At 47.6% G+C, this 17,212-nt stretch overlaps 1 protein-coding gene across 3 annotated transcripts in view; it reads right to left on the bottom strand.

Annotated features, from left to right (window-relative positions):
* Positions 1-17,212, bottom strand: part of map4k3a (mitogen-activated protein kinase kinase kinase kinase 3a) — a 99,713-nt gene that overhangs the window by 44,864 nt on the left and 37,637 nt on the right. For 2 of the 3 annotated variants that reach the window (XM_045691311.2, XM_045691313.2), the window contains exons 3-8: positions 14,940-15,030; positions 14,321-14,385; positions 5,450-5,505; positions 4,720-4,767; positions 3,715-3,757; positions 2,915-2,987 (exon numbers count right to left, since the gene is read on the bottom strand). In XM_045691311.2, the coding sequence (XP_045547267.1) occupies positions 2,915-2,987; positions 3,715-3,757; positions 4,720-4,767; positions 5,450-5,505; positions 14,321-14,385; positions 14,940-15,030 (376 nt within the window). The remainder of the gene's footprint in view (positions 1-2,914; positions 2,988-3,714; positions 3,758-4,719; positions 4,768-5,449; positions 5,506-14,320; positions 14,386-14,939; positions 15,031-17,212) is intronic. The other variant, XM_045691312.2, reaches the window with a different exon arrangement.

Here is a 17,212-nt window from a genome sequence, read left to right as displayed (position 1 = left end):
CGTCCAGGTCCTGAGGCAGCAAAGCAACCCCACACCATCACACTACCACCACCATGCTTGACTGTTGGTATGAGGTTCTTACTGTGGAATGCAGTGTTTGGTTTTCGCCAAGCATAATAATTATAATAATACTTATATGGGGCGGCAAGTAGCCTAGTGGTTAGAGCGTTGGACTAGTAACCAAAAGGTTGAAAGATCGAATCCCTGAGCTGACAAGGTAAAAATCTGTCGTCCTGCCCCTGAACATTTTTTAGTTTTTAAATGATATTGCGCTTTATAGATATTAAAAAGAAAAACTACAAAATAGGAGTCAAAACAAAACATCGGACTAAACAAAACATGAATAAAGAGAGGGGTGGGCTCAAAGCAGGGAAAGAGTGTGATGTATCAGTGTATGGGGAGGGTAGGGTCAGGATTTGGATATAAACATGGTTTAGGGTAAGGGGCGGCACTGGGGTTAATATTCGAACCCAGTTTAGGGTAAGGGGCTGGATTGGTGTTAGGATACGAACCCAGTTTAGGGTAAGGGGCTGGATTGGGGTTAAGATACGAACCCAGTTTAGGGTAAAGGGCTGGATTAGGGTTAAGATACAAACCCAGTTTAGGGTAAGGGGCTGGATTGGGGTTAGGATACAAACCCAGTTTAGGGTAATGTGTGGGATTGGGCTTAGAAAAAAACAAAAAAAATATAAAGTGGGGGAAAAAACAATTTGATCCGCTGCTGATTTTGTACGTTTGCCCACTTACAAAGAAATGATCAGTCTATCATTTTAATAGTAGGTTTATTTGAACAGTGAGAGACAGAATAACAACAAAAATATACAGAAAAACACATGTCAAAAATGTTATAAATTGATATGCATTTTAATGTGGGAAATAAGTATTTGACCCCCTCTCAATCAGAAAGATTTCTGGCTCCCAGGCATCTTTTATACAGGTAACGAGCTGAGATTAGGAACACACTCTTAAAGGAAGTGCTCCTAACCGCAGCTTGTTACCTGTAAAAAAGACACCTGTCCACAGAAGCAATCAATCAATCAGATTCCAAACTCTCCATCATGGCCAAGACCAAAGAGCTCTCCAAGGATGTCAGGGACAAGATTGTAGACTTACATAAGGCTGGAATGGGCTACAAGACCATCGCCAAGCAGCTTGGTGAGAAGGTGACCACATTTGGTGCGATTATTCGCAAATGGAAGAAACACAAAAGAACTGTCAATATCCCTCGGCCTGAGGCTCCATGCAAGATCTCACCTCGTGGAGTTGCAATGAGCATGAGAACGGTGAGGATTCAGCCCAGAACTACACGGGAGGATCTTGTCAATGATCTCAAGGCAGCTGGGACCATAGTCACCAAGAAAACAATTGGTAACACACTACGCCGTGAAGGACTGAAATCCTGTAGCGCCCGCAAGGTCCCCCTGCTCAAGAATACATATACATGCCCGTCTGAAGTTTGCCAATGAACATCAGAATGATTCAGAGGACAACTGGTGAAAGTGTTGTGGTCAGATGAGACCAAAATGGAGCTCTTTGGCATCAACTCAACTCGCCGTGTTAGGAGGAGGAGGAATGCTGCCTATGACCCCAAGAACACCATCAAACATGGAGGTGGAAACATTATGCTTTGGGGGTGTTTTTCTGCTAAGGGGACAGGACAACTTCACCGCATCAAAGGGACGATGGACGGGGCCATGTACCGTCAAATCTTGGGTGAGAACACCCTTCCCTCAGCCAGGGCATTGAAAATGGGTCGTGGATGGGTATTCCAGCATGACCCAAAACACACGGTCAAGACAACAAAGGAGTGGCTCAAGAAGAAGCACATTAAGGTTCTGGAGTGGCCTCGCCAGTCTCCAGACCTTAATCCCATAGAAAATCTGTGGAGGGAGCTGAAAGTTTGAGTTGCCAAACGTCAGCCTCGAAACCTTAATGACTTGGAGAAGATCTGCAAAGAGGAGTGGGACAAAATCCCTCCTGAGATGTGTGCAAACCTGGTGGCCAACTACAAGAAACGTCTGACCTCTGTGATTGCCAACAAGGGTTTTGCCACCAAGTACTAAGTCATGTTTTGCAGAGGGGTCAAATACTTATTTCCCTCATTAAAATGCAAATCATTTTATAACATTTTTGACATGCGTTTTTCTCGATTTTTTTGGGGTTATTCTGTCTCTCACTGTTCAAATAAACCTACTATTAAAATTATAGACTGATCATTTCTTTGTAAGTGGGCAAACGTACAAAATCAGCAGGGGATCAAATACTTTTTTCCCCCACTGTATATATTCTACTAGCTTTGTAGTTTGAAATGCAAAACATGTTTAGGCTTGCATATCTTTTTGTCAAGCATTCTCAAACTGTTAAAATCTCTGGTGACAGACAAGCATTGAAATGTGTATTTAAGCCCTAATTTTTGTCACTAAACTTTCTCCATATATACACTTACATTAAAAAACATTTCAACTGGTACCTTCAGACAAGTCTTGTGAGGCTTGTGGGGGCCGTATAGCAAAACAGAGAACACCGTCGTGTTTGTGCGTCTCATCTTTCAATAGTCGTAATAGTTTTTGTAGGCCAAACCGTTCGAATGCTACATACGTTTTCACGGGATGTCTCATGGTCCGACAAACACCGCTCTAACTGCATATGCGGAAGAGCAACATCAGCGGGTGCAATGCAGAAAAAACATCTCTCTAGCTTAAACTGATGGATTTTGATGGGGATGTTTTTATTATGCGGGCCGCGGAAATCGGCTCTAGGGGGTCCAACACCTTTTAAAATCAATTGAAGGGCACATTCATATCCTGCTTGACAAAATGGTGGATGATAGGTCCATGGATAGATTCACCTGACTTGGGTATAAAGGGACAGAGAGAATCGATAGAAGAGGGAGGGAAGTGATGAAGGACGTTACCAGTAAGGTGTGCCGATGAAGGATTTTCTCTTGGCAATGGTCATCGTGATTTGGGCCGAGACGCCAAAGTCAGCTGCCAAGAAAAGAAAGACATGAGAAGCCTGACTTTGTAGTTATATCTACATGAGGCCTCCATTAAGCAAAATGAATTATGCCTTTTTAACATGTCGTTACTCACCAATGAATGATTTGTAAATGATTTGTTAAAAGTCAGAGATACATTAATACAGTAACAGTTTATCATGAATAAATGGAAAATAAATGTCCAAATGCAATCAACAACAGTTTATCATGAATACAGTGAATGTCTAATACATGCATGATGATGATAAACTATGCATAACGATGCATAACGATGTTGAAATCAATTAAAATCATGCAATGTTCATGTATTGTAATAATTCTACATCTTTTGTAAGCTGGCGCAGGTAATATTCCAAAAGGAATACGATATAAAACGTAGTGTTAGCACTGATACAATTATCACTGTCCAAGCTGTGCGTGCGTCGCAGACTTGATTTTGCCTATTACACACATTGAATAGGAAAGCACACACGTGCACACACACACACACACACACACACACACCACACACACACACACACACACACACACACACACAGAGAGGACAGACAGAGAGACAGAATGTGAAAGCAGAAGGTGCTCTTCACAGCCAAGCGCAATTAACAGCTTGTCAATCTTCGCCAGGTGATGATTCACACACTCACCAAATTGCCATGATTCATCATATTGAAACACACACACATCAAAGAAAACAGTTGCACGTCTGGACTCCTTACCTAGTTTGACGTACCCGTTGTCTGTCAACAGTATGTTTGCTCCCTTTGTACACATAAAAGAAGATCAGAACGTCACAATGGATCTGCAGTTGCATAGGCCTATGGAAGCGTTTAGTACGTTTTTACGTATTTTTTCCCCTCAACAACATATCAAACGTCTAACTAACTTGTATCTGCACATTTTCAGTGCAATTTCATTTCTGCAGCAGTCTCTTAACAAGGCCATCTATCAAAAGGAAACTTCACAGGGAAAAGACCAAAACGGAAAAGCCTGGAGTGACTTTGAAAGATGTCTTGTTGGGGATTAGAATGGTGACCATTAGTGTCAGAAATGTTTTTATAATGGTTATTGCACATCTATGCCAAGAAATTCCAGAGGAGCACACTAAAACTACTGTCAATGTAATTGTACATGTCTGGGTAAAGGTGTTGTTGGTCTATTTGTGTGTGCGTACAAGCTTGTGTACAATTATTTCCTTAAAGAGGACAATAAACTCTATTCTAATTTACACAATGTATTCCTGCTTGAAACGGTTATTGTCCCAGTCCTACCTTACCTTTGTCTTTGTGCACTCTATTCTATGCAATGGAAGCCATGTATTCCTGCTACAATCTGCCATGTTCCCACCTTACCTTTATGTCTCTGTGCATGTTCCCACCTTACCTTTATGTCTCTGTGCATGTTCCCACCTTACCTTTATGTCTCTGTGCATGTTCCCACCTTACCTTTATGTCTCTGTGCATGTTCCCACCTTACCTTTATGTCTCTGTGCATGTTCCCACCTTACCATTATGTCTCTGTGCATGTTCCCACCTTACCTTTATGTCTCTGTGCATGTTCCCACCTTACCTTTATGTCTCTGTGCATGTTCCCACCTTACCTTTATGTCTCTGTGCATGTTCCCACCTTACCTTTATGTCTCTGTGCATGTTCCCACCTTACCTTTATGTCTCTGTGCATGTTCCCACCTTACCTTTATGTCTCTGTGCATGTTCCCACCTTACCTTTATGTCTCTGTGCATTTTCCCTTTGTTGTGTAGATAGTAGAGACCCTGTGGAGGGAAAAATGCCTACAGTGAGTCAGTCCATTGACCTCTTCACAAATAATATCCCATCCAAATATGGTGTCTCTTTTTAGCCAATTCACATTCAACCAAAATCAGCCACATATACTTTTCCAAAGCATGAGAGCAGTCATTTTACCAGGAAAGCAATAGTCTTATTTTGGGGGATTTGTAATAATGTATTTATTATAGTATAATAGTTGTGTATCAAAATCAAAGAAATCAATGACAACAATAGTCCTGCGATGTTGCTATGCAGGTAGCCTAGTGGTTAGAGCATTGGGCCAGTAACCGAAAGGTTACTGGATCGAATCCCCGAGCTGACAAGGTAAAAATCTGTCGTTCTTCCCCTGAGCAAGGCAGTTAACCCACTGTTCCCCGGGCGCCAAAGACGTGGATGTCGATTAAGGCAGCCCCCGCAGCTCTCTGATTCAGAGGGGTTGGGTTAAATGCTGAAGACACATTTCAGTTGAAGGCATTCAGTTGTACAACTGACTAGGTATCCCCCTTTCCTTTCCTATTGCTAAAGGCTGTTTTCAGTCTCATTTCGAGTGGATGGATCAAATCAAAGGTAAGAGGACGCTCAAAGGCAACACTTTGAGATGAAAGACCTGTGTCAGAAGAAGAGTGAACGCTTGAGCGTTGGAGGAGGCAAACTGAATCGACGTACCTGAAGAGTTTCTCGAGACACGTAGGCTATTTGTGATTCTGTGAGAGGCCCCGTCACTGAAAGATAAGGAGAGACATGGTTAGAGCCTGAGAAGCACACATGCTTTATTAAAATGTTCCTAGGCTGTTGGTGCCTGAGACAACATCTGGTACCTGAACTCAAATGTATCGTGTATTTCTTTAATATTATTTAAGCTAAAGGTCTTATTTGGGCACATATCAGCATTTCAAGCCACATTTGAAGTATTTGTGTCATTTAACCCCAGCTTCAACCAAATCACATCAAATCAACCACAAATCAACAATAGGGTCCACAACTGGATGATGATCTGACAGCTTTACCTGGCAACGTTAGGTTATTTCAAGGTCATTATTGGGACTATAGAACAGACCAGGCACAACAGGACCCTTTTAAAAACGGAACAAAAATAGATTTGCTACTGAATTAGACAGAGCTAGACTCCTAGGTTCTTCTTAGATTTCAATATCATTTATAGTACTATACAGGAAACTGCATATTCTCAATGAGATCGCCTGTATAGACAAATAAAATAACTGTCTATTCAAACATGATCCTCCGGAATTGCCTGCCCTGCCCTGCCCTGCCCTGCCCTGCCCTGCCCTGCCTGCAGTTTGAGTGAGAACACACATCATACACCATCCTGCTTCAATCCTAGGCTGTGTGAGTGCTTTGGCCATGCCATTGAGAGGCTAATCTTCTTAAAGTCTCTACTAAGTAGATTGCAAGCCATGATAGCACCAGTTGATTGGGGTCTGATTAAAAGGTGCAGTCAGTCACATGACAGGGCTAATTAAACTAACTTTCTCTTAGGCCTATAAGGGGTATAACAAAAAGCAGGGTCACCAAGTTAGTCAGTTCAATCAATTATAACATTCCCATTTCAAGCTTATCTTTCCAAAAAACTATGACGTTACTTCCAAATATTTACACAGGTTAGCTGGAAACTCATTGACCCTGTTTCAATTGGAAAACTCAGTCGAAAATGACCTCCTACCTTTATATTCTTTCTTTCTTTCATCGGCACTGACCTGAAAGAACCTATACAGGTGACCGCATACTCCCAGCTATGGTCTACCATACTGCTTTCATCTATCCTCCATGTTCAGATCAATGCAGACGGAGAGGAAGCTATGTTAGACTATCGACATGCCCCCTTGACCTCCCCCGCCACCTGCCTACAGGGCGGGTCTAAAGCCTTGTTAAGAATACCTAACATCTAAAACGACGGAGGTTAAAAGGTCCAAGGAATGTGAAGACGCAACGAAACTACAGGGCATTTCGAAGGCCTTCCGTTTCGGGGACCCTCTATTTACTCCGGAGACGTAGACGGAGCCTAGGGTTGGGGACATTACGAGCAGCGTGTCATCTCCGTGGCAGCGGGGAGCTGATATGTGGGAGGCTGAGATCAACGGTACTTGGTGGTGTCGACTGCTGTTCTGTCTCTCTAATGAGGGGCCTCGCAGCCGACTGAGCCCAGCACAGTCATTAAGAGCAGAATCAACACGGTCTCTGTGAGTGCATGTGTGTGTGTGTGTGTGTGCGCGCGCACAAGTGCGACAACAGCTGCTTAAGACAGCCGCTCGAATGACCTGTGCTTTAAATGGGCAATCTGCAGTTCAAACAATTACAAAGAGGTCACGCCACCAGTGCTTTCGTACGTAACTCCGGGATGGGGCTGGAGAAATGTAACTACTCCAATGTATAGATGGAGCTATGGATGAAAGGACTGACCATCCATGACATCAAACTTATAGTTTTAGCCATGTTTTAAACCTATAAAGTGTTTGTTTACAACTTACAATGTTTACAAACATTGGCGTAAAAACCAGCTTATATTTTGGGTTGTGATGGGGTAAGACAGTTGAACTATGTGCGAGGCAATTTATAAATTATATTCTTCCAGAATTAAAATGGGTACATATCTCTTTTAAGGTCCAAAAATGGACGTAGCAACTGCAGATTCTCCCTTTAACCTGTTGGGGCTAGGGGGCAGTATTTTCACGGCTGGATAAAAAAACGTACCCGATTTAATCTGGTTACTAATCCTACCCAGTAACTAGAATATGCATATACTTATTATATATGGATAGAAAACACCCTAAAGTTTCTAAAACTGTTTGAATGGTGTCTGTGAGTATAACAGAACTCATTTGGCAGGCAAAACCCTGAGACATTTTCTGACAGGAAGTGGATACCTGATGTGTTGAATTACCTTTAAGCCTATGCCATTGAAACACACAGGGGTTGATTAATGTTTTGGCACTTCCTATTGCTTCCACTAGATGTCACCAGCCTTTACAAAGTGTTTTGAGTCTTTTACTGTGAGATCTGACCGAACAAGAGCCATGGAACGGTGATGGCCGATTAGACTCTGGCGCGCGAGTTCATGTTGGGTACCCTCGTTCCAATACGTTATAAAAGAGAATGCATTCGTCCACCTTGAATATTATTCATGTTCTGGTTAAAAAAGGCACTAATGATTTATGCTATACAACGTTTGACATGTTTGAACGAACGTAAATATATTTTTTCCCCTCGTTCATGACGAGAAGTCCGGCTGGCTTAGATCATGTGCTAACAACACGGAGCTTTTTGGATATAAATGATGAGCTTTTTTGAACAAAACTACATTCGTTATGGACCTGGGATTCCTGGAAGTGACATCTGATGAAGAGAATCAAAGGTAATGGATTATTTACATAGTATTTTCGATTTTAGATCTCTCCAACATGGCCGTTTGTCTGTATAGCAAAGCATATTTTTCTGGGCGCAGTGCTCAGATTATTGCAAAGTGTGATTTCCCAGTAAGGTTATTTTTAAATCTGGCAAGTTGATTGCGTTCAAGAGATGTAAATCTATAATTCTTTAAATGACAATATAATATTTTACCAATGTTTTCTAATTTTAATTATTTAATTTGTGGTGCTGACTTGACTGCCGGTTATTGGAGGGAAACGATTTCCTCAACATCAATGCCATAGTAAAACACTGTTTTTGGATACAAATATGAACTTGATAGAACTAAAAATGCATGCATTGTCTAACATAATGTCCTAGGAGTGTCATCTGATGGAGATTGTAAAAGGTTAGTGCATCATTTTAGCTGTTTTTATGGTTTTGGTGACGCCTGGCTTTGAATTGACAAAACATTGCACACAGCTATTGTCAATGTACTCTCCTAACATAATCTAACTTTATGCTTTCGCCGTAAAACCTTTTTGAAATCGGACAACGTGGTTAGATTAAGGAGATGTTTATCTTTCAAAGGGTGTAAGATAGTTGTATGTTTGAAAAATTTGAATTTTGACATTTATTTGGTTTCAAATTTGCCGCTCTTGAAATGCACCTGCTGTTGATAGGGTGCACCACGGGTGGCACGCTAGCGTCCCACATAGCCCCAAGAAGTTAACGACCGAGACAACAACAAGAAGAAAAAGAGTAATAAGAATCTGTTTGTCACAGTATCTAACGAAGGTGGCACCCCTCCTCGGTCGGGCGGCGCTCGGCGGTCGTTGTCGCCGGCCTATTAGCTGCCACCGATCGTTGTTTCTGTGTCTTTTAGTTTTGTCTGTCTATCCCGCACCTGTTTTGTGTCTGTCATTAGTGGGGGGTTATTTAGTGTGTATTTTCAGTTGGGGTTCTTGTGCGGGATTGTTTATTGTCTACTCTAGACAGTTGCGAGTGTAGCTGTTTTTTTGCTGGTTATTGTCCATTGTATTGCCGGGCTGCGCCCCGTGCGCTTTTTCCAGAGTGTTTATTTTTTGGGAATGCGTTTTCCCCTGGCGGACTTCGTCACGCGCCCTGTGCCCTACGGCGATTGCGTTTGCAATTATTATTAAAACCCTGTTTCTCCGGCCCTCTGTCTCCTGCTCCTGATTCCACATCTCCACTGGTCCTAGACAGCCGTGACAGAATCTCGCACCAACTATGGAGTCAGCAGGAGCAGAAGCGCCGTCCATGGCTGAGCAGGTCTCTCACCACGCCAGCCTCCTCCACCGCCTAGGCTCGGCCATGGACCAGGTGTTGGCCCGGTTGGAGAACTGGGAGAGAGGTGCTTCCCCAGCTGGACCAGCTCCGGTCCCTCACCCTGCGCCCCTACCCACACCCACTGAAGCGGGCGCCGGCGGTATCCGGATTACTCCGCCCCGGGAGTTCGATGGGACGGCCGCTGTGTGCAAGGGGTTCTTGCTCCAATTGGAACTATACCTGGCGACCGTCGTCCCCCCCCCCTCCGACGAAGAGAGGGTGAGCGTCCTCGTCTCGTGTCTCACGGGTCGAGCCCTGGAATGGGCCAATGCGGTCTGGGATGGCCCAGACTCGGCTCGGGGCGACTACCCTGAGTTCACCTGCCGCTTCCGGGCGGTTTTCGATCATCCCCCGGAGGGCAGGGCGGCGGGTGAGCGGCTATTCCATTTGAGACAGGAGACGAGGAGCGCTCAGGATTTCGCCCTGGAATTCCGGACTCTCGCCGCTGGATCGGGGTGGAACGAGCGGGCCCTGATAGACCACTATAGGTGTAGCCTTCGCGAGGACGTCCGCCGGGAGCTGGCCTGTAGGGACAACGCCTCCACCCTAGACCAACTGGTGGATTTGTCCATTAGACTGGACAACCTGCTGGCTGCCCGGGGACGTTCCAGTCGGGGCCTGTTCGTTCCGCCTCCCAGTCCTCCCGCTCCACAGCCCATGGAGACAGGGGGGGCTGCGTCGAGGAGGACCGGAGGGGGGGTCTCTCCTGCACCCGCTGTGGGCGCAGAGGACACACTGTGGACCGGTGCTGGAGAGGTCCACCCGGGAGTTCGGAGGGCAGGCAGAGCACTACTTCGACCCCCCAGGTGAGTCCACACCAGCCACACCCAGAGCCCCCTGTCGACCACATGTACACCTCTGTTTGTTTTCCTGATTTTTCCCCTCACTTCCAGTATAAGGCACTAGTCGATTCAGGTGCAGCTGGGAGTTTTATGGACCGTGGGTTAGCGAAGAGGTTAGGGATTCCCCTGGTTCAGCTGGACCACCCCTTCCCCGTGCACGCCCTAGATAGTCGACTGCTAGGGTCAGGCCAAGTAGGGGAGATCACAGTGCCACTGGTTATGCAGACGTGGGGGGGGTCATGAGGAGCGTATCAGCCTGTTCCTCATTGACTCCCCAGCGTTTCCGGTGGTACTGGGAATCCCCTGGCTAGCCACGCACAACCCTCAGATTTCGTGGAGGCAGAGGGCTCTTACGGGGTGGTCGAGGGAGTGCTCAGGTAGGTGCATAGGAGTTTCCATCGGTGCAACTACGGTGGAGAGTCCAGACCAAGTCTCCACCGTGCACATTCCCTCAGAGTATGCCGATTTGGCTATCGCCTTCAGTAAGACGAAGGCGACTCTATTACCCCCCCATCGACGAGGGGATTGTGCGATAAACCTCCAGGCCGACGCGGTTCTTCCTAGGAGTCACGTGTATCCTCTGTCTCAGGAGGAGACAGTGGCTATGGATACATACGTCACTGAGTCCTTGAGACAGGGATACATTCGGCCATCTAAGTCCCCCGTCTCCTCGAGATTTTTTTTCGTGAAGAAGAAGGAGGGAGGTCTGCGCCCATGCATTGACTATAGAGGTCTAAATGCTATCACAGTGGGTTTCAGTTACCCGCTACCTCTCATTGCTACGGCAGTGGAGTCATTTCACGGGGCGCGCTTCTTCACGAAATTAGATCTCAGGAGCGCGTATAACCTGGTGCGTATCCGAGATGGAGACGAGTGGAAAACCACATTTAGTACCACATCGGGCCATTATGAGTACCTCGTCATGCCGTATGGGTTAAAGAACGCTCCCGCTGTCTTCCAATCCTTTGTGGACAAGGTCCTTCGGGACATGCTTGGGCAGGGTGTGGTGGTGTACATCGATGACATCCTGATTTGCTCCGCCACACGCGCCGAGCATGTGTCCCTGGTGCGTAGAGTGCTTGGGCGGCTGCTGGAGCATAACCTATACGTCAAGGCTGAGAAATGTGAGTTCTCCAAACGAGCCGTCTCATTTCTAGGATATCGCATTTCCACCTCGGGGGTAGAGGTGGAGTGTGACCGCGTGACGGCTGTGCGTAATTGGCCAACCCCAACCACTGTGAAGGAGGTGCAGCGGTTCTTGGGGTTCGCTAATTATTATCGGAGGTTTATCCGGGGTTTTGGCCAGGTGGCGGCTCCCATTACCTCACTGATGAAGGGGGGGCCGGTGCGGCTACGATGGTCAGCAGAGGCGGACAGAGCCTTCCATCGTCTGAAGGTTCTGTTTACCAACGCACCTGTCCTGGCGCATCCGGACCCCTCTTTGCCATTCATAGTGGAGGTGGACGCGTCCGAGGCTGGGGTAGGAGCTGTGCTATCGCAGCGCCCGGGCGTTCCTCCGAAGCTCCGCCCATGTGCATTCTTTTCTAAGAAGCTGAGCCCGGCGGAGCGCAACTATGATGTGGGGGACCGGGAGCTGTTAGCCGTGGTCAGGGCTTTGACGGTGCGGAGACATTGGCTTGAGGGGGCACGTCACCCTTTTCTCATCTGGACCGACCATCGTAACCTGGAGTATATTCGGGCAGCGAGGAGGCTTAATCCCCGTCAGGCAAGGTGGGCCATGTTTTTTACGAGGTTTCACTTTACCCTCTCGTACATTCCAGGTTCCCGGAACCGTAAGGCTGACGCACTGTCGCGTCTCTACGACACCGAGGAGCGGACCATCGATCCTACTCCCATACTTCCCGCCTCCTGTCTGGTGGCACCGGTGGTATGGGAGGTGGATGCGGACATCGAGCGGGCGGGTCGGTCAGAACCCAGTCCACCGCAGTATCCCGTGGGCCTGAAATACGTTCCGCTTGGTGTTCGCGATCGCCTGATCCGATGGTCCCATACTCTACCCTCTTCGGGTCATCCTGGAGTGGAACGGACAGTGCGGGGCCTGAAGGGAAGGTACTGGTGGCCCACCTTGGCTGAGGATGTTCGACGTTATGTCTCTTCCTGTTCGGTATGCGCTCAGTGCAAGGCTCCTAGGCACCTGCCTCGAGGGAAATTACAGCCCCTCCCCGTTCCACAACGGCCGTCCCAGGGGAATACGGCGATCCTGGTCGTTGTGGACAGGTTCTCTAAGTCCTGCCGTCTGCTCCCTTTGCCCGGTCTTCCTACGGCCCTGCAGACCGCGGAGGCCCTGTTCACCCATGTCTTCCGGCACTATGGGGTGCCCGAGGACATCGTATCTGATCGGGGTCCCCAGTTCACATCCAGGGTGTGGAGATCGTTTATGGAGAGGCTGGGGGTCTCGGTCAGCTTGACCTCGGGGTTCCACCCCGAGAGTAATGGGCAGGTAGAGCGCATTAACCAGGATGTGGGCAGGTTCCTGCGGTCGTATTGCCGGGACCGGCCAGGGGAGTGGGCGCAGTTCGTGCCATGGGCCGAGATGGCCTAGAACTCTCAGCGCCACTCCTCTACCAACCTGTCACCCTTCCAGGTGGTATTGGGGTATCAGCCGGTCCTGGTGCCATGGCAACAGAGCCAGACGGAGGCTCCTGCGGTGGAGGCATGGGTGAAGCGCTCTCAGGAGACCTGGAATGGTGTCCAGGACTGCCTAAGGAGGGCTGGTGAATGACACAAGGAGAGTGCTGACCGCCACCGCAGTGACGCCCCCGTGTTTAACCCGGGGGACAGAGTCTGGCTCTCGACCCGGAACCTGCCTCTCCGCCTGCCCTGCCGGAAGCTGGGTCCGCGGTTTGTGGGGCCGTTCAAAGTCCTGAGGAGGATAAACGAGGTGTGTTACAGGTTACAACTCCCTTCATATTACCACATTAACCCCTCGTTTCATGTGTCTCTCCTCAGGCCGGTGGTAGCTGGTCTACTACAGGACGATGAGGTGCTGGAGGTCCCCCCGCCCCCTCTGGACATCGGGGGGGCCCCGGCGTACACAGTCCGAGCCATCCTGGACTCCCGACGTTGGGTAGGGGGCCTGCAGTACCTCGTGGACTGGGAGGGGTACGGTCTGGAGGAGAGGTGCTGGGTTCCGGCGGCGGACATTCTAGATCCACCTATGCTACAGGAATTCCACCGTCGCCGTCCAGATCGGCCGGCGCCTCGCCCTCCGGGCCGTCCCCGAGGCCAGCCTGTCACAGTATCTAACGAAGGTGGCGCCCCTCCTCGGTTGGGCGGCGCTCGGCGGTCGTCGTCGCCGGCCTATTAGCTGCCACCGATCGTTGTTTCTGTGTCTTTTGGTTTTGTCTGTCTATCCCGCACCTGTTTTGTGTCTGTCATTAGTGGGGGGTTATTTAGTGTGTATTTTCAGTTGGGGTTCTCGTGCGGGATTGTTTATTGTCTACTCTAGACAGTTGCGAGTGTAGCTGTTTTTTCGCTGGTTATTGTCCATTGTATTGCCGGGCTGCGCCCCGTGCGCTTTTTCCAGAGTTTATTTTTTGGGAATGTGTTTTCCCCTGGCGGACTTTGTCACGCGCCCTGTGCCCTACGGCTATTGCATTTGCAATTATTATTAAAACCCTGTTGCTCCGGCCCTCTGTCTCCTGCTCCTGATTCCACATCTCCACTGGTCCTAGACAGCCGTGACAGTTAACTGTCTGGTTATGTGGTAGGAGAAGTAACCTTACTTCCTACACGGCAACCGATTCCCTCTGGGCAGTGGTATAAAGTAGTGTACTATAAAGGGAATAGGGTGCCATTTGGCACGTACCCTAGTAAGAGGACGCCTAGCTTGAGTGAGGAATTAGCTTAAAACCACACACTGAAACGTATTGAATTTGGCTTCATCGTACCGTTTGAACCAGCTGTCATTTTTCAAATGTGTGTGTGTGTGTGTGCGCTGTATGTTGTTGTGTATGCTTACCGTGATATATGTCTTGTAGGGACCCTCCCCCGCAATATTCCATACATATCCATAATTTATCTCTCCTGTAAAGAGCAAAAGTAAACAAATGACATTACAATCGACACTGTACGTCTCAAAATAGTCTGAGTAAAAAGCAAACGCTAGGGGGCGGGGTGGAGTCTGGGGGGGTAGAGCGAGAGTATGAGGAGGATGAATGCTTTTGGGAGTCTTTTGTAGGTCGTGACACAGCATGATGCGGTTTGGCTATTAGGCCACAACCGCCCTCCGGGCAACCAACGGATTAAAAATTCCCTGCAACTTCTCAATATGGCCACCCTCCACCTCCCTCACCTCCCTTTGTATTGAGCAGTTCAATACAAAGCATTTCCCCAGAGCTAGCAATTAGCCACATCGCTAGCTAGCGTTAGTGCGGCTAGGCTTGGACCGGAGGCTCTGACTGTAGCTTGACTGCAGTGGAGTAAGACTCCACGCTGAGCCTGTGTGTGAGTGTGTGTGTGTACTTCCAAGCCTGTGAGTGGCTGGGAATTGACTGAGCCAGGGCAGGGGTGGAGGAGGGAAGGGTAGGTTAGGGGTGGTGACGGAGGGAGAGCGGGGTACGGGTCTTTAAATATGCTACCTTAAGTAACTGCCAAAGTAGGCCACGATGTTAGAGTGCTTGCAGTCCTTCATCATGACGATTTCCTGCTGCACCACCACAAAGTCCTCCCCTGTAGAGAGACGGCAGACGTGAGAGAGCAGGTGAGGAGAGACAAATTCACATACGTACATAAACACACATTTATAAACACATACACAAACACATATAAATGTAAACACACTTGAATAACTTTAAAAGGAACTTCAGTTGCTTCTACATGAATAAAATGGCATAAAATAAGTTTGAATTATTCATTTTTTTTTGCAGACACAGACACACGTTTAGACCACCTTGCTGAACCAAAGCACTCTGGCAAGACCAGCTGGGAACTTAGAGAATTTGCAAAAAAATGTAAGTAGACTCCTCTCTGGCTCTAAACAAGTACCAACTGTGCATTAGTCTGCATACTGACCCGGATGTGCAGAGATAATGGCTCGGAGGATTGATTTAGCAGAATCAATGCGTTATTTGTAATCTATGCTAGTCCCTTTTGATGAAGGCATCTGTCAAACTGGCAAAGCTATCACTGCAAACATTAAGCTCCACACCTCCCAAATGAGGACCATACATCTCAGAATCAATGAGCCGCACGACTTCCAACTACGATCGCTGAGGGTAATCAATTCCACAGATCATAATTACACAGGCTGGGAATATTCAGTTTGGCAGCTTGTCAACACCACCAGAAGGCCAGTGTTTCCCGACACTCAACGCTTTTCTAATGCGGGGGAACGTGATGGACTTGGAAACTGGGGAAATAGAAACCAATAGAAGCTACGTTTTGGGGGGCCTGTCTCCTTGAGGGTGCACTCAAAACACACACTCAAACACATGCACACACACTCACAGATAGGAAATTCTCTCAATGACAAGGCAGCAGTGAATAGCCCTTGACTAAAACCCGCTGGGGATGCATGCTTTTCGTTTTTAGCAGCTCTGTCAATACGGGATGCGTGCTGCACATTCAAACCCGGCACTCTCCATCAGCACATTAGCACTAGCACTGTTGCTAGGTCAGCGCATTTCTCCCAGGCAGAGCTATCGAGCGCAGCTCCACCCGATGCTTCTTCAGAGGGAGAAGCAGGGCACGTTTATTGGTTTTAACGAGAAATGACTGCCCATGAAGCTCTCCCTCGCCTTCGATTGGCCCGAGGGACAGACGGCGGGGCCTGGTTGATTGGATGAGAATCTCTCTTTTTCGACAATGTCCCCTGGGGTTCGTGGACCTGACGGCGCCGATCTTGGCTGACCTTGATCTCCGTCTCGGGTCTCAATGTCTATAAACGTGTGCGCCGGGACAAACGCTTTGGAGGAGCGCGAGAGAGAACAAAGTCACTTTAGTGTGACTGCTGGCTTAATGATGGACGCTCCAGGCCTCATTAAAAAGCTGATCATTTTCTTCTTTTTTTTTTAAATGTACACCTCCCTCTCTTTTTTCTCTCTCGCCACTATTCAATATTTCTAAGCCGGTCGCTTGCTCCGCGTTCAAAATTCCTTCTGTAGTCTCAATGAGAGATTAAAATAAATATGTATGCTGGTTTACGTAATGGCTCATTAAAATGTATGTAACGTGCTGGATATGCAAGGCGAGGGTTGTCTATAGCGTTGGCACTGCAGCAAAAAAAATAACTATTAATAAAGTTTAATCGGACCCAATGATGAATGAAATATCGGTGGGGGAGGTTTTGCGGGTCTTTTTCTGCTTACGGCCTCCTCTTGAGGGAGTGTCCCAGGATTCACTTTCAACAGTGACCAAGGTCAGATGGCCCTGGTGCTTCCTGTCATGGTGAGCTTGTCCTTCTCCAGTGACGCGGTGACATTTTTCCAGCACAGAGGGGATTGGAGAGAGGGGCTGACTGTGTAGGATGCTCTGGGGGTGAAGTTTCCCCTAGGTACAGATCCAGGATCAGCATCTCCTGCTCCAATCATAACCTTAACCATTGGTTGGGAAAAGGCTAAACTGACCCAAGATCAGCGTCTATGGGCATGTAGGACTGGGGGAGAAGCCTACTACTGACTGCAATCGCCTCTACGTGCTAACACCAAAGGAGTGACTTTGGATAAACTCCTGCACACTTATCTCGAGCTTGCCAGAATGAGTCTTTGGACTCAAAACAATTTATAAATATGTTATATTTAGAACACAAGTGGAGGTTTACTGGCTTACTACAGAGATGTAATGTAAGCTGAACTGCCTACATAATTTTTTTTAAAGTTAAGAACTTGGCGTTAACAATGAATAATTCTAAAAG

Source organism: Salmo salar, chromosome 12 (assembly GCF_965601325.2).
Source record: "Salmo salar chromosome 12, fSalSal1, whole genome shotgun sequence".
Lineage (NCBI taxonomy): Eukaryota > Metazoa > Chordata > Actinopteri > Salmoniformes > Salmonidae > Salmo > Salmo salar.
Note: the sequence above shows the minus strand (reverse complement) of the source record. Positions and strands in the feature narration are given on the sequence as shown.